General features: G+C 39.9%; 1 protein-coding gene across 3 annotated transcripts; it reads right to left on the bottom strand.

Moving 5' to 3' along the window:
* Positions 1-229: 229 nt before the first annotated feature.
* LOC146558812 (GRAM domain-containing protein 2B) lies at positions 230-21,283 on the bottom strand. Of its 3 annotated transcripts, none has more exons than XM_085247219.1 (13): positions 21,105-21,283; positions 6,835-7,008; positions 5,538-5,601; positions 5,381-5,453; positions 5,165-5,268; positions 4,961-5,059; positions 4,694-4,765; positions 4,398-4,466; positions 4,189-4,288; positions 3,838-3,927; positions 3,565-3,664; positions 3,069-3,176; positions 230-2,401 (listed from the first exon to the last, which is right to left on the bottom strand). In XM_085247219.1, the coding sequence occupies exons 1-13, from the start codon at positions 21,194-21,196 to the stop codon at positions 2,383-2,385; spliced, it is 1,164 nt and encodes a 387-aa protein (XP_085103345.1). In that variant the 5' UTR covers positions 21,197-21,283; the 3' UTR covers positions 230-2,382. The 3 variants fall into 3 exon arrangements, with proteins under 3 accessions (XP_085103345.1, XP_085103346.1, XP_085103347.1); XM_085247220.1 differs by lacking the exon at positions 21,105-21,283 and adding an exon at positions 10,314-10,702; XM_085247221.1 differs by lacking the exon at positions 21,105-21,283 and adding an exon at positions 7,940-8,435.
* Between the last annotated feature and the right edge of the window lie 454 nt (positions 21,284-21,737).

Raw genomic sequence — 21,737 nt, 5'->3', positions numbered from 1 at the left:
GATTTTCAATGCCTGTGTGCGTGCTAGTAAATCCCAAGGAGGCGGCCGTGGGTTTAGAAATTTCTCAGCAAACACTGGCATGAATTGGAAATGGGTTTAAAAGGCGTGTAGTTATTTAGATTGGATAGTATCCAAGTTACCTGCCACTCCCAGACTTCATGTTTTCCATCCGTTTACCACGTCCAATTTATCAAAATAAAAAAGGAAAAATATAACAGAGCACAAGATATTATTTACTGAAACATTTGATTTATTTTGAACAATAGCAAAGTCATCTCACAGAGACTACTTTGAATTACACAGAATGCAAATAAATATGGGACAATAATAGAATTAAGGGCGTTAACAAATGATACAAAATTATTTACAACACTTGTAATAGTGCAAAACCTCACAACTACTACCTTCCTCACTGAATTAAAGGAGTCTTTTTGAGGACGGTACTTGCGTGTGTGTGCTGCCCCCAGGTGGGGGAGGGGGGGGGGGTGTAAGAACTGACAGTACTGTATGTGGCATTATGAGAGTAACCTTAACTGAACATCACAAAAGGACTCTCCTGAGAGCTTCCATAAAGGTGATGCTAAATCACTGAGATGGATATGCATTGTTAGTTTAAACAGGTCGTACAAAAGGGGGGAAAAAAAACAAAAAAACAAACAAAAACAAACTAACAAAAAACCAACAGCCAGAAAGCAAACAGTTTTATCAATTGGTAAAGTTGAGCAAACTCAATGAAACAGTGTTCTTTCTTTAAGGAACACTGGAGGAACCACAGAGGATAGAATGTGAACCCCACCATGAGAACAAGACTTTGAAATGAGCGGAAAAGTTGACAACCTAAAACCACATGGTGGGTAGTGCCCCACCACCCCTGAGTGAAATCTTTTTTGTTGTTTAAAATAAGGTCTAAGCACCTTTAGTTACCACAGAACACCACTTTTGCCATTTCTTCTCAATCCAAACAGCATCTTGGATTGTGACAGGCACACCACAAGTTTTTAAAGTGCGCTTGCTCCCTCGACACGATTCTTTCACTCAATTTCCACGAACCCACGAACATCAAGTTCCATTTAAAAGACAAAACAAACAAACTGCTCACAGAAATTACATTTTGTCATGCAAAACAATTCGTTGCATATTGAAATTTCTTTTTGGGACCACTTGTTTTACTTATGATAATCTCGGACCTTGCAGCAAGTGTGGTTATTTAAGAAGAAGAAAAAAAAAAAAAAAATCCTCTTCAGGTGACAAAGAGTACACAGAATCAGTCAAGTGCCCGTTTTTCCCCAGACACCTACATTAGAAATATGTTATTGGTGCTACTTTAAATAACCTGAAGAAATGCCACCTTGGTCCCCAACAGGCCTGTCATAGAGAGAGGTTTGCAGTTAACATAAAAAAGACAGGTTTGATTGCTACTCTTGAAGACCAAAGTCAGCGAAAAGCTGTACTCAAAAACATTTCTTTACCTAATACAGCTTCCTAATATTCTTGTGTATTTTGTGCATTGTTGATGCATTCATCCAGTAGAGACTGGGAGGGAAAAAAAAAAAAAATCACTTCTGAGCAATGATCATTAAACAGGTTTAAATCCTGCCAAACTCAAGAAGTAATACTGCAATCATTTCTGCTTGGACAGAGAGAGAGAGAGAAAGGACAAGACCATCAGGAAAGTATCGAGCCTCTGCGGGCTGATCTGAAGTTTGGATCTTAGCCATCATCATTTCAACCCACCGCCGATTCAGAATATAAGAACCATTTGAAGAGAAGTACCCGAAAGTGACTGGATTTAAAAGGCGTTTAGACACCACTGCTGATTGAGGGCTAAATAACAGACAAAAACATCATTCCATCATCACTCATGCAAAAGACGTGTGCATCTTTGGCTATGCATAGCACTACGTCGAGAGAGGTGAGGTGCAATCATCGGCACTACAGCAGGCTAATGCTTTAAGCCCTGTTCAAGAATGCATGCTCAGAAAGAAGAGGACAACGTAAATTCACAGATGTGGAACAGTTGCTGCCAGAAGCGTGCCTATCGACTTGACTAATGTGGCACCTCACTAAGAGTCATTTGGCTTTGGTTCAAACAGACACTGCAACCAGGCAGTGCGTGTACATGTTTTTGGCTCGGCTCTATGTGACTGGGTCGCAGCATGTCCTTTTGTTTTGCTGTGTTGTTTACTGCACTTGGAGGAAATATAGCCCTTCAAGTCAACAAGTTGTGTCTGAAATTGCACATGTTGGCCACTCTTCTTTTGTGCAGGCCACATCGAGACCAAAGTCTGAGTACGTTAAAGTTCCCTGGCTGGTTCTGCTGGGAAGAGGCAGAAATTATCTTCCGATCATGAGTCAACCAATCTCTCCTTAAGTTGCTGATTGTTATGTGTCTTGTTGGTACCTGTGAAAAGAAAGAGAAACAGTGCGTTAAGCTACACCTACTCCTGGAATTACATTTGTTTGCTCGGCTGCAATATTAACTTAGTCTTCCTTCGAGCAAACTCGTGATCAAAATGTAGATGACTGAATTCCCAACACTCCCTCTGCAAACAGTTTGGAATTATTAATAAATGTAAAGATGGGAGCATTATTGTCCTTCAAGCAGATCAGCAGCATGTTTCAGGGTAATTGAATGCAACTACTTTATACGGGTTCGGGTCCACTGGTCCCCTCAAAAGAAACAGTCAGTGGAAACCGCGCTTCTGAGTGATCACCTCTGATAAAACACCTATTCTGAGCTGATGTACTAAGGTTTTCAGTCATGATCTGTACTTTTGCAAACGCTTGGCTGAAGATCACACATAAATTTCTATACATAAAGACACTTACAACATCTGACTGAACAGGCAGTGGCCCAGGATAAGTCAGATTTTCCTAGATTATAATACATGTTTCCACCCTTTCTTCCTCTCGTCTACAGGATCGGAGCCAAATGAGCAGGAAAAAACTATGCAAATTTTTCTCTCTCTCATCTCCTGTGTCAAGCTGCAGCCCTCTTCTCTCTGCAAACATGCCAACACACAAGATTTTAAAAAATAAATAAAATAAAAAAATCAAGGACATTTTACCTGCTCTGCAAGTTGAATTCAGGCAGAGCGCCCAGGGACGTCAGCTGTTCCTCCAGGGCCACGATACGTAAACCGATGTAGCCCGAAGACAGCAGTAGCAGCACCACCCTACAACATATAATATAAGTCAGATTCACTGCCTGGGTGTCAAAGAATCAAATGCAGACCTTTCCATAGATTCAACCAACAGCTGCTCAAACAAAACAGACTAAATAGCCAATTCCAAAGTGATGCTAGAGCTAATGCATTTTTATAAAATATGTAATATTATTAAAAACAGACTGAAAATTTTGTTTCTTAACAATTGTCCCATTTAACAAACTAATAAATCACATAAATAGTTGACAAGTTACTTTTGTTGGTATATTCTACAAGATTATCTGCTTTAGAACCACTTTTTACTTTTTCGCCCCTCAAATTGAGAATTTGGGAGTGAAATGCAAGTTCAGATAAAGTCATGAGGATAAAGACAGCTGGGAGAGAAGGATCTACTCACAAAATCAAGTAAATGAAGAGCAGAGTGTTGAGGTTGCTGGCCTCTCTCTGAACCACCAAGGACTTGGCTTTTTCAGTCACATTCCACACCCATGATCCACCTAAAACATATAATAATTTAACACCAATAACAACACCAAGGTTTTAAGGTCCGTTGCAAGCAGTTGTGATATTATAATTTCAGGCCTTCGATATTTATGCAGTTTTCCATATCCTACCAGCATAGGCAAAACTAATGCCAGTAACTAGTGTTAACTGGCCATGTGTTGCTTACCTGACACAGACAGCTCTTCTGTAGATGAACTTTCACTCTGCTGCATATGTAGGCTCTTCAGAGAGGAACCATTTACATTAGGCACGGCCTCTGTAAGCAGGAGAAGCAAGAGAGGGGGGAAGTTAGACTTGTTTCTGATCGAGATGGTAAACGTGCAAAGTTCAAGGTCTGATAGGAGAAGAGTAGATAACGCTATCAACACGTAGCACTGTCAGCTGAGGTCTTGCAGCATTTTCAAGTTATCTTTTAAGAAACGCTACAAGTTACTAACAAGTAACAACAATAATGCATTAAAAAAACAAACAAAAACAAAAGACAGCTCAACGCTTAGAGGTGGTGCTGAATTTTCACCTGTATGCAGTCTATGCAGAGGGTGGTCCTCTTGTAAAGTCTGAGACTTGGAGCCATTGAATTGGTCGAAGCTATCGTCCAGACTGGACTGGCTGGAGTTCTGTCAGTAAGATGAACACAGAACAAAAACCATCAGTACAAAAAAAAGAGCGGGAGAAAAAACAAAAAGAAACAATCATGGTTTTAAAATGCAGAAAAGAGTTACTCACCACAAGTTTGTTCTTATCAAAGCTGTTTTCAGCTGAGGAGAAGAGAGGGCTACTGTTTGCACTGACATCCTGAAACAGAGGCATTAAAAAACAAAAAAAGTATTAAGTTGTCATTCATGGAGTTTATATTCTGCACGCTCTGAAAAGGTTTATTTAAACTTGTAGATGCAACAGCATGGCTGGAAAAGCACATTCGTTGCAAGACTTCCAATAAGCCAACAGTGACATGGTATAGTTTTACAATATTGTGATCCATTGCAGAAATTTAGATTTCTTTTGTGACCTCAGCCACTCACCTCTAGCTGAGGACAGACTGAACGCAGCAGCTGAAAACACGACTCTCTATTCCTCAGAGCCACAAAGAGGTACTGCACAATGGGAGGGAATATAAAGAAAACAAAACGAACATTAGCCATCTGCCCAACATAAAAGGTCACCCAGCCACTGACTACATTACATATAAATCAGAGTTCAAAGCTTACGTTTGACTTTGACTGCACACGCTGTGTAGGCTCAATAAGTGTTAACTAAAGATTGTGTGAGGATAAAGGTGAGAAACTGACCTTATCTCCCTCTGTGGTGCGAATTGACAAGGCGTTGGGTACCAGCAAAGCTGTATTCTGCTTTTTCACTCTTTTAATGCAGGAAACTGGAACCACTACCTGCAAAGGCACACGAACACACACAAAGAAAAGGTCAGACTTGCGTCAGACAAATCCCACAACGAGCTAAAAAGAATGATGGGCGAGGTCTGAGCTGATAAATACCTTAGTATCCTTAAGCAAAACAGAGGAAAAGAAACAAGCATGCGTGTCAGTGATGTATAGCCGACCATGGTAGGGCACCTCCTTCTGCAGGGCGCAGATGTATGCTGGGAGAGGAGAGCAGAACCGTTCAGTTTTATGCAGCTTGTTCTTTTAAAAAAAAAAAAAAAAAAAAACTTTGATTCTTCATTTAATAATTTTTTTTTTTTAAAAACTTACCATGAATCAAGTCTTCACTCTCAGGAATGTCTGGAAACAACTTGTGAAATGTTTTGTTGTGCTTTTTAAAACTCTGAAATGATAAAATTGGATTGTTATTTAATTAAAGTGAAATACTTTCTTCATCAGTTTGCTTTTAAAGTTGAGGTGGACTTACACTTTGTGAGCCGGTGCCCTCGGTCTTCTTAAAGTCTTTGCTGTCGACGTCAAAAGTTTGCGCCCTGAGGAGAACATGAAATAAGAGTGATTAAGGCATGACTAAAAAGGAAATGAACACAACATTTTACCCGCATGAACCATATCATCTGACTTTTTCCTGGATTACAAGGCTCATGTGAAGCTGCCCTGATAGGTCCTGTGTCAAATGAGCAGGAAAAATATGCAAAACTCTCTCTGCCATGTTTATATTTCTTGAATTGCAGCCTGTCTTTGACTGCGACACACAAACACACACAGCACTACATAGCAGCGAAGCAGTGATGGAGTTAGAAAGAAAGTAAAAATGACGACAATTACTTTATTTAAATGTAAAACGTTAACAATTACTTTGTTAGGAAACCTGTTCAACAACCTTAAAAATGTTGACAAGTGATATTTTCACCTGCTCCCACGCACCCATGGTATGTTTTCCACAAGCACAGCACTCATATTTAAATTTGTCACATGCTTTTAATCTTTAGCTACGAGGTAAGGCAATGACTGAGATTTAACACTCCATCTGAACTACTAAAACGCTTATTTATAGCATTATCTATAAATGAGTAAAGCTGCCAATACGGTTATAAAAAAAACAAATCAGCATTTGAATATCTTTGAATCTCTTCAGAGTGTTCACTATGCCCACACAACTAGACAAAAGAAATAATCAAGACTGAATCATCAGGAATCAAACTCATCCCCACGCTCATGCATTTGAATCATGTGAGAAACCAGCCTACATGGGGTGTGTGGTCATGTGTGCATGATGCCTGAGGGGGTCAGGTCTTGTGATATGTGTTCTCAATGAGAGAGTCCACATAACATCAGCTGTGTAACCGTAAGCACCTCCAGGCAGTGAAATACTGTTAATTTATTATGGAGTTTTATTTTTTCACCCATTTAAAATGTTCATCTCTTTATTAAAACAAATGTGAGATTAAAACAATTTCTTGCTCTACCAAATTTAACTGATCTGAATAACAGAGTACACACAAACGTGGCTCTTTGGGAAAGTTTTAATTTAACACATTAAGCCACCGTATTAAGAAGAATTAGACATTTATTTATTTATTTTTAAATAGTAAAGTAAATTTAAAGGTTCAAGTTCAATCTTCTACTCCTCCGTGGCGGTGTATAGAGACAAAATAACAAAACGAGTGTCACTTTCCAAAATTTGTATGAGGCTGTTATTAACCGTCACAGAATCCACGTTTTTGGCTTTTGTGTAATTAGAACTGTGTCCCCATGAAGCCCACCTGACAGGTGCTTGTCTGGTCAGGGTTTTGTGCTGTTGCTGGATCTCGAGCTGGGCCGCCTCTAAACTCAAAGCTTTCCTCGCGTCCACCTTCTTGATGCTGCCATTGCTTAAGGTGCTCCTGCTTTTCCTTACTTTGGCTGGCAGCCCACCACTGCTGCTCTCTACTGGGTAGCTGCAACAAATTAAGGGGGGGAAAGGGGGAGAAAGAAAAAACAAAAAAAAATTACAAAATGAGCCACTTTAGGTTTTAGAAAGACATTCACATGTACGCAAACAATTTAGAAAGTCTCCAAGTAGACGATGACTTTTCACAGTGCAAATACGAGTGATTCTGCTTTGTTGGACACAAAAAGTAAGTCCGAGCATCCACTGATAGCACCTAAACATGCATTTAAAAATAGTTGCACCAGTCTACCGCAGCCATTTAAAAAACAGAACATCTTACCACAGGATGGCAAATGAGAAAACCACTAAAAAAAAACAGCACAGGGAAACAACAAAACTCAAACATCTACCATCAAAACACAGGTCAGTTAAACACTGCCAATATGTTAACATGACATATTTTTGCTCTACATCAACTTTGAGTGTTTTAAGCCTCTCTTTTAAAAAAAAAAAAAACTCCAAATCACTTATCCCTTTCCGCTGAAGTCATCTGTAATGCATAGATGTATCTGACATCTATGTCAAACGATGCCCATCTTTGATGTGCTGGCATCCGCTACCCAATCCAAAGAAAAGGTTTTATTGATAACATTGCATCAGAGCTCAGTTGACCAGAAGCACCTGACTGCTTTACAATCTGATCGACGTAGGTTCATGCTCTCAACCTGACAAGCCTCTGCAAATATACCATTTCAATAAAGAGTCTTGTAAAAAAGAAGATTACAAGTGTCTCTATAGTCCATATGCTCTGTAAGAAACAATGGCCTGTCCTTGACAAGGAACTAACAAAACAGATTCACAGGATAAGACAGTGGAATGATTACAACATCCTGAAATCCCTAAAACACATAGCCCACATTATATAAGACAGTGTAAAGCCTGCATTTCTTGTTCAAAGACAACAACACCACACAAATTAACTTTGAACTTCCACTCACCTGGTAAATTTAAATCGCTTTGATGAACGAAAAGTCATATACCTACTGACAGTAGGCATTTCCTATCCTAATAAATGAACACAATGAATAATTTTTAAAAAAAAAAGTTTCTTTTTTCTAAAAAGCCTGCGTACAGGCCTCAAGGCAGAAAAGGTAACCAAGAACTAAACAAATATTAAGACTCCCTCCTCCCAGAAAAATCTTTAAAATCCTCTTGACATTATGCATGTAGTTCCAGTTAAGTTGTTGTACATAAGGCCTCTTTACCACATCCTTCTACAGGGGAAAAAAGAAAACAAAAAAACCACCCTGTTGCTCACTTGCTGTATGAATGTGCTAGCAAAGAGGAAGCTGTTTCTATATGAGAATGGTGTGACACTCCGTAGCGTGTGACGTTAAACTCAACCACACCCCCAGAACAAAACAAATACAGGCAAGAGCACACACAGTCCCTCCTCTTTCTCGTGCGCGTGCGCACACACACACACACACACACACACACACACACACACACGATGTGAAACAAAACAAATCCACAGATCAAAAGCATCAAACTCTAAATCCGACAAGGAAAAAGATCAGCCAATAATTAACAGCCATGTGTATGACAGTAAAGGTGAAATTCTTGTGAAGTGAAAACACTAGCCCTTCTAGAAAGTGGTGCATTATCCATCTCCCCCTTCAGTCAGTGAATCTAACCACAGAGGAAATAACAAAAGTTTACATTTTCTGTTAAAAGTAAGGAAATCACCCAACTGTACCGACAGTATAATATGCTGGCTTCTCTAACAGCGTCAGCCATTTCTGTGCTGTAATGATTTCTTTTCAGCATGACCTTTTAGTAGGGCAAACGTGAAGAAACAAAGAACATGAATGCAACTGCAGTTACCTGCCCTGTTATTTGGAAAGTATTCCGCTCTGTTATGCAATGCAATACAATCAAGCAAGAGTGGATAACATTTCAGCATCTATGTGAATGTCCAGTTTTTAATCATTGATGTAAAACCCATTTTCAGTCAATTGTAGTTGCACAAACTTTATTCTAGAAACTTATTTTTATTGCATATTTAAAACTATATAAAAAACCTCTTAAAAACATTTACCAAAGATTTGGAAACTGTGGGCAAGTAAGTTAATGTGGCTGTTACACTTGAAGAAGGGTGCGTGCTGTCACAACAATTTCAGAATCGGGCCTGAACTGCTGGTCGGGTATTCAAATATGCTCACCTGACCCTTTCCTACTTGGCAGACATTAAAGCAGCAAAGCAATATAGGCATGATTGAAATACTACTAGCTTGTTTGACATTCTTACCTACTTCCTCTATTTAGAGCTAAGCAAAACCATTAAGGTTAAAGCCGTTTCCTCTAAGTCAGGAAGCCACAAACACCCGTACATTTCAACAGTGCAGCCTATCTGAAAATTAAACTCCTCTGTGATATTTTCATTGTCAAGCCTTTGCATTAGTTTGTTAACATATCTTCCAAAAACACTGATAACGTCAATGTGCTGGCAAATTAAGAGAGCAATTAAAAAATAATCATCTAAAAATAAAAATAATTCATGTTTGCGTGCCAGAAGTGTTCTCTCAAGATTATCAATGAGGCCTCAGTAGAAGAAACTTGCTCAATGGTGTATAAAAACGCCAAGGCCAAAGCAATCAAGGCTAGTGAGTGAGTACCCAGTGTTTAAAAAAAAAAAAAAAAAAAGTAATGAAATGAGCAATGTGGGGAAGAAATGATGAAACACCCATGTCCTGCACAGGTTGCAACAGAGGCATTTCTAAATTTCAAAGGCGGTGGTGTTGAGTTATGCGTATGTGTTGAATTAATTAGACTAAGGCGCTGACATCTGACCTACTTTCTTGTTCAAGTAACAAATTACAACTTTTTAGTCTAGTTTAAGTATCACTCGTAATATATCACTGCCAAAGATTTTCTTAAATCTGCTTTTTTTTTTTTTAGATAAAGTTATGGAGGTATGTTATTCATTAGAACTCACTGTAGAGTACAATATCTGAAAGAAAAGATTCTGTACAAAGAGAAATGTGATATACCTCAGCATAGAACAAAGATTGCCAACAGATATCTTTCTTTATCTGCATTTTTTCCTCTTCTCCCATCTTTAACCAGACAAAGAGCCAACATTAGAGGTCTCAGTGGTTACTAGCTAACAAATCTGAATCCACTGACAAAACAAAGTTAAAAACTGCTTCGGGAAAGTGGTTCATCAAAAAAATAATATAGAGTATGACAAAGATCTCTGCAATTTGACACTAAAAGAAAGTTGCGTATGGCTAGAGCAAGTTCTGCTTTACCTGACAGTCTGAAGATGACTGGCTGAGATCAGTAAGCAGACTCGATTGTTCGTCTTACCTTTTCACATCTTCCGAGCAATGAGAATCCACAGGACCCGGCTGGTTCAACAAGACTTTTGGTCTTTCCATGACCAACGAAATTCTCCGTACTAGTCTTCAACAGTCCCTGAAACCTTTGGCCAAGACAGGCGACTATAACAATGGTAATACCTTTTGAACTTGGACCTAGGTGAGTTAGGAGCCAAATCAGAAGCCAGGGACTAAAGGTCTTTTTAATGGCTTAAAGCACGTGTGCTAGTTCAGCATGAAGACAAAAACACCAGATCCAGAAACACGCAGCAGGACAGGAGATGGGAAACAGCAGAATGAACACAGTAAACTTAAAAAAAAAAAAAAAGGTCATTTGATTTCAAACCCCCAAATCTCCTCCCAAGCTCTCTCCTTTCTAATGCAGCTTTAGTATGCGTTGTCAGGGAAACAAGTAACAGTGGGAGGTAGTTGATAAAAATGTGGAGGCCGAGGGAAACAGTGCCGGGTTATTCTTAGTTTGCATAGGCAAACAACAAAATTCAATAGCCTGTTCTCAATAACAATGGGGCCGTGACTTCAGAAGCAGCCGACAATATGACATGCACGCATGACAATAGCCAACCCAGCCTTTGTAGACGATGTGAACAGGGCCATCAATGTAAGGACATTTGTGTTGAAGGGGGGGGGGGGGGGGGTCCCTCAAAAGCTGTTGACTAACACACAAATTAAAAAAAATTAAAAAAAAAATTAAAAAAAAAAATCACCCCGTAGGTGGAGTGCTGTAAATGTAGTGGAGCCTAGGGTGTTTTTTCATCTATAGACTATTTCTATACCCATGACATCAACATCACTGAGAAAGATAACGTCCAGCTGGGCATGTGACTTCAGGCCTAATTTAGTCACAATACAAAAAAAAAAAGGAAAAAAGGAAACCACTCCTTCCTTTCTAAATATTGGTTGCAACATTTTCAATAGGAGCTTCTCAGAGCAGAGCTATAGGATGACACATTGTAGAGCAGCATGCATTTACCTAATGGAGGCAATTACGCTCCTACTTTACAGTACCAGTAATTCCCATTTCGTAATGACTTCTCTTCATTGTCACCTGGGAAAATGACTACTTTTAGCTGCTCCATCATTCACCACAGCAGGTGGATCATGTCTGATCTGGCAGATTTTTATGCTGGATGACCTTCTTGATGCCACCCCAAAGTGTTTTGTGTCTCATCCCAAGATCAAGATGGGCATTTTCTGCTTATTAGGCAAATGCATATCTCAATAAATTTCAGTTCCTTAGTAATATTCTTAGAGTTAATGTCCTTATTACTTTATCAACTGTCCCTTTTATATCAAAATGACAGAGGGTTGACTAAACATGCCTTGGATATAAACAGTACAAAGGCGTTCCACTGACATTCAGCTGGTCAGTGGGCCACCGTTTTCCCCCTTATCCCTGCTTTTTAAAACTCCTGATACACTGTACAACATCACACAACAAACCCCTTACACAACAACCTTAATCAAGTTATTTAAAAGCTACACAAAGCCAACACCTACACCCCCACAGCAGATCTGGCTGTTAATCCCCTGATGTGTCAATTTGTCCCAGTGACAAAAAAGGAAAAGACACTTTTATTACCTGGCCTGTTAGAATTTCACTGAACATGATGACAATAGAATGCATGTTTGCATCATAAGAATATTAAGAGAACCAAAAATCAAGAGTTGTGCCACTTTACTGCATTGTTCAGCCTAGGTTTCAGCAAAAGATCACCTTTCACACTGTTTGTAAGGTGGTGAACTGCCATTTATTCTCTCGCCTGTGAAAGAAATGCTTTTCAGTATAATAGTCATACAAATGTGATTACCAGTGAATTCTAGTGTGGTGAAGACCAATTTCTCCAGTACAGGACATTCCAGTCATTAAAAGTACTCCTTGGGGTATACACTGCTTTCATTCACTACCCTGAGATGATCCCGAGAGTTTAGCTTCAGACGTCAAGCCAGCGTCAGCTGGTCTGCAGTGACAGTTGCCTTAAGACAAAATTGCTTTAGTACAGAATGCATTTCCATAACCAACACGCAGCCCAAAGTTTACAAGTGAGGCTTGGGGAAGCATTACATGTGTGAATCTCTCAAAGATCAGAATAATTGAGAATATTGAGAACAATTAGAAACACAAAGTGTAAGAGCACCATCTTCTGGAGACCCATGGATCTGTTTTTGTTTGTTTTTTTAAATATAAATGTGACCTACTCTTTCTCCAGCAACCAACAGAACAAGTTCAATAAAAGCACAAGAGATTATTGCAACTGTGTTCGGTGAACCATGTCATTTGACAGCCATAATCTTTTATAATCCACCAAAGCTAGTATGCAACAAACAAATTCATCTCAACTACTTTATGACAACATAGTTAAATTTTTAACCAAAAAGGGAACAAAAAATGAAAAAAACAAAACAAAAACAAAAAAACAACAACTTTCAGACATAATGTCAAAGATGACCTTAATAATATTGTCGGCTGGACTGAAAAGCATAATGCGTCTGCTTGCATACGTGCATGTCTGTGAGCGTCAGTAGAGTACCCAGGAAGGGCAGGGAAGGAAGCCAATGGACATGGCAAAATTTCAGACTGTGGCACCCTGCCAGTACCCAGTCTGTTGAAAAAGTGTGTTTGTGTGTGTGTATGCACAAACTAGAACAGAGAGCATTACAGGATAAATGTGTGTTTCTCTGTGGGGAATCACGTGGCCCTGTGCACACAGCATCTCTCCCCACTTCCTCCTGTGCAAACCAGGCAAAGACAGAGAGGTTCTTTCTTCAAGGCAACAAACAGAGTGCTCACAGTGTCCCGGCAGGTGAGCCCTAGTAATGTGCTGGTTTTTTGTTTGTTTGTTTGTTTTTTTTTTTTTAAAGTCCCACTCAACATTACGATTACAATAAGTGCAAACATATGAAGGATTGCAATAAATTAATTTAGATGTCACAATGCATAAACCCGTCCCTTTTCTACATTTCGTTTCAGACACACATCTCATTATCTGACAGCATCTGGAAGTTTTACAAATCTTCTCTCAAACTTTCCTAAGCTAGCTTTCTGTGTGACTATCACGGTGTGTGTGAATAAAGCCATAGGAAACATTCATGTAAAACATGTTTTTGCGTGAAGGATATAATCCATTTCACTGCAGAGCAGGAAGTGTAGTTGAGTGAAAACTTTCCCCACACATCCACTTCACTTGTGTGGGATGTTAATTTATGCTGATGGTTGCACAAGGACATGTTCCGTTTTAAAAATTCTTTAAACCACCTAGCCGGATCTAATGTTTGTCTAAAAGGCAGGTTGCTTTTGTGGCAGTCTTTGATGTAATTCACCTGTCTCGAGTTTCACACCCTACTCCACAACTTTACTAGCGCAAAAAAACCCCCATCCATTCATTTTACTTAAACAAGTAGCTGTTTTTATATGCATTAAAGCCATATAAACATTTAACAGTGCAAATGCAAATTCCTTGCTGAAAGTTTAACCAAAAGGCATTTCCAGTAGAAATGGGCTGACATATCCTGAGCATAACCATGTATAATATCCACTGAAGTTAAAAAGAGGTGCTTTGCAACATTAAACTGCAGTGTGCCAAATAAAAAAAAAGTCAAATAGGTATTTCTCGGACCATAAGGTGCACGAGATTACCGTATTTCCCGGACTACAAAGCGCACCTGAATATTAGCCGCACAAGCTAAAATCAGGGGAAAATCCTGTTTTGTACATACATTAGCCGCACCTGACTAAAAGCCGCAGGTGTTTCAATGTTGACTTATCATATGTAAGAGAATATGCACAAAGGGAATTGTCAGGAAAGAGATGGCTGTTTGGAGACACACCCCTTTTATTAATATTTTGAAAAACAAGTTATGGGTACATATTTGCACATGTAGTACATAACAGTAACCTACAGCACACCAGAAAAATAGATTCGGACTACCTTTTAGGCTCAGGTGCAGTGACACGGCTTTAACAAGAAGAAAAGTCACCATCTTTCTCTTCTTCCTGCGCACTAAAACCACCAAAGTCCTCTTCTCCAATGTCGGAAACCAGAGGTGGGACCAAGTCATTGTTTTGCAAGTCTCAAGTAAGTCTCAAGTCTTTATCCTCAAGTCTCAAGTCAAGTCTCAAGTAATGTCAGGCAAGTCAGAGTCGAGTCTCAAGTCACTGGTGTAAAAGTCCGAGTCAAGTCACAAGTCTGAAACTTTGAATTTCAAGTCCTTTCGAGTCTTTAAAAAAAAAAACGAAAAAATAATGTTGCAGTTATGCTAAATGTAAATATTAGACCATGTAATTTTTAAATCTGTGTTTTTCTCAACACATACAAAATAGTGAACTTAGAAAATATACACAAATTGTGAAATTGCACCTCTTTAAAATGCAGCTCAATTAAACTTAGCTCCAAGAATAATTTTCACCGACAGTTCTGAGATAAGCTGCATGTTATTCTTGGATGCGGTTGTAGGACCGGCTTTAAAATCGCATGACAAAAATATCATACACATTAAAAAAACTGTATCACCAACGTAGCCTGGAAAACATTTGCTAGTTAGATGAAGTCAGCTATCTCATCTTAGCATATTTATATGCATATTTATAATCATACGGTTCTTGGAGTGAGTGCATACACTCATGAAGTTTAGTAACTTCAGGTCACTGCAACAAGCCCAGGTACAGTTTACCGACGGATGGGTGCAGGACCTTGAAATGCACCGTGTAGAACGAAAGACCATCGTACGTATCATAAGTTTACCAGTCTCACAAATCATCGTCATAAATACACATTCCTTAACCGTTTATTAATAGGACCTTTGAGCTCAACGGTAATTAATTAGTAGTGGAAATAATTTCTGGTAGCATCACAGAAATGTAGCAGTGACAATAATACTGTATGCTGTAATCGTACTGGGCAATTAGTGATACAAAAAACCTGTTTTATCCTGTGAATAAAAGTATGTGTTTTTGTCACTGTACCATAATAACAGAAGCGAAACGCAATATTGTGTCAGGACAATTCACTATTTATGCACAATAAATAAAGGAGCATAGCGCGACAATTTCTGTTCAGCGCCAGACTTGCTTGTAACCTATATCACCAATTATGTTAAGAAAAATGACGCATTAACTACAACAGCAGACTGACCTTCGTGTAAATGCTTGGAGCAGACTAACCTGTGAGCTGGAGTGTTCTAGGACGTTATATTTGATCTTTGAATGGCTGCAATCCAGGCCATCCGTCGCGTCTTTGTTACTTCGGAAACATGGCTCGAACAATTTCTCTTCAACGACGTAATCCGATAACAACCGATCTCTTTACCCGTCGGCTTCCCGTGGCTGTCATGCGACCGGCTATTGCAGTTAATAATACAACAGCTTCTTGACATTTTTGTGTTTCTTTTTATCGCTGTATAACTGATTTTAATTGAAAGCCTGTGTGCGCTAGTACTTCTTGCCACGAGTTCCCAGAATCCTTTGCGGTTCTACCCGTGAATGACGTCACATTTTCAATCTCTATATAATATGCATGTTAAATTTTATATTTGGGGTAAAATATCAAGTCTTTTCAAGTAAACCGGTTCAAGTCCAATTCAAGTCCCAAGTCATTGGTGTAAAAGTCCAAGTCAAGTCACAAGTCTTAGAACATTTTTTCAAGTCAAGTCTAAAGTCATAAAATTAATGACTCGAGTCTGACTCGAGTCCAAGTCATGTGACTCGAGTCCACACCTCTGTCGGAAACGAACAGGCTCAGGATGGCTTCGTCATCCACTCTCCGCTTCTCTCCTTCGTTGTCACTTTCAAAACCAAAGAAATCCTCGTTGTCAGTGTCAGAGTCGAACACCCTCTGAAGGGCCGTGGCGGTGTCCTCCTCTCCATCATGCAGCAGTCCAGCCCTTCAAAATCCGTTGGTGATCGTGGATGTTTACGCACTTTTCCACGCTGTCAGAATCCACCGGTGGAGTTGGGCATAACTTGCTTTTCGCAAGTTTATCGCCGCTCGTCATCCACGCCTCCCGCTGAATGCGTAGCGCTACTTTGAAGTTTGTTTTTCGCGCTACTTCGTACGGCACTACGTTGCCTGGCGGACGGACATGTGACTAACATACCACTCTTGAACCCCAATCCTTCCGCCAGGCAACGTAGTGCCGTACAACAGCGGAACAAACAAAACAAATCGTCTTACGATATCACAAAAATCATGGAAAATCCATAGAAAAGCCGCACCTGACTAAAAGCCGCAGGGTTCAAAGCTTGTGCAAAAAGTAGCGGCTTATAGCCCGACAATTACGGTATAAGGCACGTTAAGCGAAACAAAGCAGTGAGATAAATCAAACTTTATTCAACTCATTCTTCTTGATTCCTCCACTTCTGTACCATTGATTCATTAATGCTGTATTCTATCACAACTGATCTATTCCCATGTTGTTGCAGTATATTAATGACTAACCTTCTATTGTGGATGGATTATCTCAGTTGTTCTACTGACTGAAGTTTGGTCCGTTTACAGCATCCTGCCATGCGATTGCATTTGTCTCTAACCATCAGGAACCGTCACATTAACTTTTATCGAGTGGAAAAGTGTTAGCATTCATCCTTGAGCTTCACTGTTTATGTTATGCTAACACAGCTGTGTTGATAGCCTCATTATATACCAGCTAGCCCAACTTCAGTAACCCTACAAACGTCACTGCTGTGTCGCTTCCTGTCTTCATTTATGTTGGAAGTGATTTTTTCAGAAATCTCTCAGTCAGAACATGCTATATCATGTTTAGGTAAGCGAAACTAGCGAGCTAACTTCTAACTCCGTTAAATGTAATGAATTCTGTTTTCATGGATGCCTGGATGTTGAACTTCATAGTTACACCTGGTAAAGCAGCAATGCTGATCATTTCATTAGAGATGAAAGAATTTAGACCGTTTTACACTCTCAGCGATGTTCGTTTGACTTCGGGACTTTAAAGGACAGAGTTTAGGACCCAGATTATTCCCAGATTTACAAGCACCTTAGTCCGACAAATACGGCAATAACGACAGCCTGCTTGCATGTTCTACAAAAAAATAAATAAATAAAAAAAAATGTAAAAAGTGCTTTGTTGTGTATCTGACGGACAAACACCAAACCAGTTAAGCTGCACCATTTTTACAAAACAATTCTGGCTCATCCGTTTCACTCAACAATCTACTTTCCCCATTCACATTTTCCATTACCGTGCATTCTCCGTGCCTTTTCGGCACTGCGCATGCGCGTTTTACCCATATTCTATCGCGATATGTCATTTTCTTATCGTTGCCTAGCTTTGTACGGGTATAGGGCTTTGGAGTTGACGTCACGCCGCAATGCATTGTGGGAGCGCAGCTCCATTTTCGGGGTCTACGAATCAAAACAAACACACTGTGTTGGAACGACGACGACAAGAAACACGCTTAAAAGCAGCTCAAAAGAAAACAGACGGTATAGAGACCGATTGCGTCCAGAGGCGAAGCAGTGGTACTTGGAAAAAAAATAGAGTGCATCGCAAATCTGGACCCATATGAAATACGGCAGTGGAGTAAAGACCCAGAAAACTTACCGCCACTGTCCTACCCCGATATCTTCACGTATCTTGTTTGTGGAGTAAGCGCTTACACAGCGAACCAGTTTCGTCACTGGAGGCGCACATCCAATTTACAAATGGCTGGGTGCAAGATTTGGCTATTTTCAAGCCGCCAAACTCCTAGTACTTCGTCATTCATACCAAAGTAAGTCAGCTGGAGTGCATCGAGTGAAATAGCCATTTTCCACCCCCCCACCATAATTAATGTTATACATTTATCATTGAACTGCTAAAATATCGTTATCATATTATATGCCCATAATTGTAAAGTACATGTAAATTAACACATTGATAATCGGGTAAATTATTAACGCCAATTTGTGTCCTTCCTGTCTCATTTCATTTATTGCCTTTACATCAACCAATCAAGTCACTTCATTCTATGTTTGATCGCAATTTCTATAACTTCCGAGACCACCAACGATGATATTATTCAGCTATAAAGTGTGATGTGAACATATTTAGAACTTACCGGAATGAAAATGTCTTGAGCACATCAACTGATATCTGGAGACGTAACAGAACTGGATATCAGCTCGTCTCACGGCTGCTATCCAGGCTAGACGCCTTCGTTTGGTAATATCCGATACATGAGCTCCTTCATGTTACTTCCAGGTTGGGAAAGCATAAAAAGACAATCGAAACTTATTCCCGTGCCGGTCGTAAGATCGAACATTGCAGCCGACCACACAGCAAGTACGAACCATGGCTATGCTTTCGCTCCTTACTTAGACCCCCAAAATGGCGGATCGGGCCAAAATCCTTTCCACGCCCACCCCCGTGACATCACACTCCAAAGCCCTATTACCGTGAATGGTATAATATGGCCCAGCCCTAGTAATTATAGCATTTTTGTAGTGAAAAACTGAACACAAAACACATTAACTGGCTCGTTAGGCCCCACAAATGCAGTCTAATACTCTGGAAAAATAGTTCCTCCTACAGCTTCCAATGAGCAGTTTTCACCTTGTCGAAAAGATAAGGTAGTCATAAAAATCAAGGTTTAAGTTCTTTATTGACTAGAGACAAGACATTCTGTCATTGAAGAGCTAAATCAGATGTTATTCTGCTGTTCAAAGTTGAGCTGAACGTAAACAGGCTTTAACTCGTGCATTCAGATAAGCCTGCATAAAGTCATCTCTCTAAAATGAGACTAACCAATGCAAAAACATTAGGTGAAATTCTCCAAGCCACTGCGAGCTCCAAAAAGGTTAAAAAAAAAAAAAAAAGCTAAGAAAAATATAGCCTCTTTCTTGACTCTGTAACAAGGTGGCACTAGACTGATAGAAGCAACACGCAACTTCAAATGTGACCACCTAGTTGGCCTTCAACCTTTCGTTTACTGACAAACAGTGGTGCAAATGTGGTTTTCATCTTCTAACTTCAGATTTCCCAATGCCTGCAGCATTATTTAAACCAGTCTTCTCTGCCTACAGTGGAAAGGAAGGTCTGCACTGGGAGCATCCTTCTGGAGTCATAGCTGCCCCACCCAGACTATACTAGGCTCCTACGCCCAGACATTGCAGCTAATCTGCACCAGGTTATTTTACATTGGAAGCAAAGACATCTGACAGTATGCAAAACAACTACAACTTGCAATGAGCTCTGAAGCATGTAATCTGTGTAAAGGCAGAGATTTCACTTAATTCCTGGCTTCAGTCACTTTTTTGACAAAAATAAGCAGCACATTTATTAAATCTATCTGATACTTTCAACTTCATTCTGGAAATTAATCAATGCAGGGAATTGAATTACTCTGGCTTAATGTTGCAATCGCAAGGCAAAAGTTTTGGTTTTTCTTGAAGCCTTAACCCATCATAAAAAAAAGTGCGAGTTTTGGAAACATAATCATGGTACATGCCATACTGGACACACACAGTAGCTATCCTGATAACCGGCAGGACACTTCAGCTCGGTTGGCACTCGAGCAAATGGCCATGTAAGGGGAAGAACTTAAAGGCAGAGCTCAGAGGACGTGAGTACTCACAATGAAATGCTGAAAGCATTTATATAATACACCATGTACCACCCGTGGTCAACTCACAGGAGCTATAAATAGTTTTTTCTGAGAAGACAGACTTGGACATACTACATGTGACAAGTGTGTTTGTGCGTTTCCCTGAGAGGTTAGAGGGAAACACACCATACTGTAGGCTCGTGTGGGTGACTGTGATGGTGGTAAACGTGCCTCTGCCCACTGAAAAGACTGGATTATCAGTGAGGATGACTACAGAATCAATATGACGCCAATCTGACCCACATTGGTCAGCAGATGAAGTCATGATTTCTCAGAAATGGGCAAAGGCGAGATTAAGAGCCTACAAGTTCTGGACTAGCTTAGTTTACACCACTCTCCATCTGGTAATACTGTTTATTTACGCTTACTGGAAAAGATTAAGGAGCTAATACTGCTCACACAAACATCACAAGGCTAAAATGGGTCGACTACACTGTTCTAGAAAATTTGAAATAAACGATGAAAGACAACAGTTTAAAATTACACCACCCACCCTCCCACCCAGCGTGTAAACCCACACTTCACACATTGGTGTTAAGTTATAAAGCACATATGTTTACTTCAGAGGACAACATTTCATACATCAGTGGCCAAGTAATTACATTTTAACACTGGAAAACACTTTTACCAAGACTAGCCAGGAAACATGAATGGGGTCAGATGCTCAGACTACCAGCCAAGTCAGTGGCTAAGCTAACAACATCCTTTAGGCTCTTATGCTTCAGTATATGCTGTGCTAATGCACACAAACCAATACTATAAAAGGTGCCAGCGGCTGCAATTATTTACTGGTGCCTAGTGAGCTTTAGCTCTTACCCTTTAACAGCTTTAATTTCGTAAAAATAAATAAATAAATAATAATAATATATATATATGAATGTATCGTTAGCATTAGTTCATTTAAATATCAGCAGATCTTCGGCCTAGCGAGTGCTACCATGTTAGCAGTAAATCCCCAGTAACTGGCATCACGTCCATCTTAACCAAAATTGCTCCCTTAAACTTATTTAACACTGTTCGGTTAAACAGCACGTCAGCATGAACTCAAAATATAAAATCTTATCGAACAAGCTGCTGTCAAAGGGATAGTGTGCATCCGCCCAGTACTGATGCACACCCGGCAAATAACGGTTCAGCTAGCCGCACCGCATTAATACCGCTTACCTCTCTTTCATGAAGTGTTTTATTCTGACAATGGCCTTCTCGTCGATCTTCCTGAGGAAAGTTTTCAACCTCTCTCTTTTGTTTTCAAGCATTCTTCCCTCAGCCAGTGGTAGTCGATTCGTATAGAAACGACTCTCCACGCCAAACTCCAGCGTTCTTGTTTGGCTTCTGCTTTTTTCCCCCTGACCCCCCTCTTCTTCCCCACTTCAGCCACGGCTGATTATGATAATGAGCTTAAATCGGACCAAGTCGGAGGACCAATCACATTTGGCAAACAAGGTTGAAAAAACGGTCATGTCAGCCCGGTTGTCCAATCAGAATACGGTGGTTTGTCTTGCGTTGACCGCCCATTACCTTTTATGGAAATGGGGTCGTCCCTTTCTGAAGAGCGGTATAAAAACGGGGCCCTGTAACGTTGTTGTGCTGGCATGGCCTTTTCAGTCAATAATTTACACGGTTTTAACATCTCACGTGCGATCAACAGAGGGGTGTATGCCCTGTGGTTTAACAACAGTGTTTCTTGTGTCAAAATATACTGAAGTTAATTTGAAAAAGCTGCAGACAGTTGCCTACTTACTTTTTTCATTTAAGAACTGAAAGCTCACGTTTTGTTGTGTGATAATGAAACCGGCC

This window comes from Mchenga conophoros, linkage group LG15 (assembly GCF_057382185.1).
Source record: "Mchenga conophoros isolate Kocher_MC1m ecotype Shallow Benthic linkage group LG15, M_conophoros_male_GT1.1, whole genome shotgun sequence".
Classification (NCBI taxonomy): domain Eukaryota; kingdom Metazoa; phylum Chordata; class Actinopteri; order Cichliformes; family Cichlidae; genus Mchenga; species Mchenga conophoros.
This window is presented reverse-complemented; position numbering and strand designations above follow the sequence as displayed.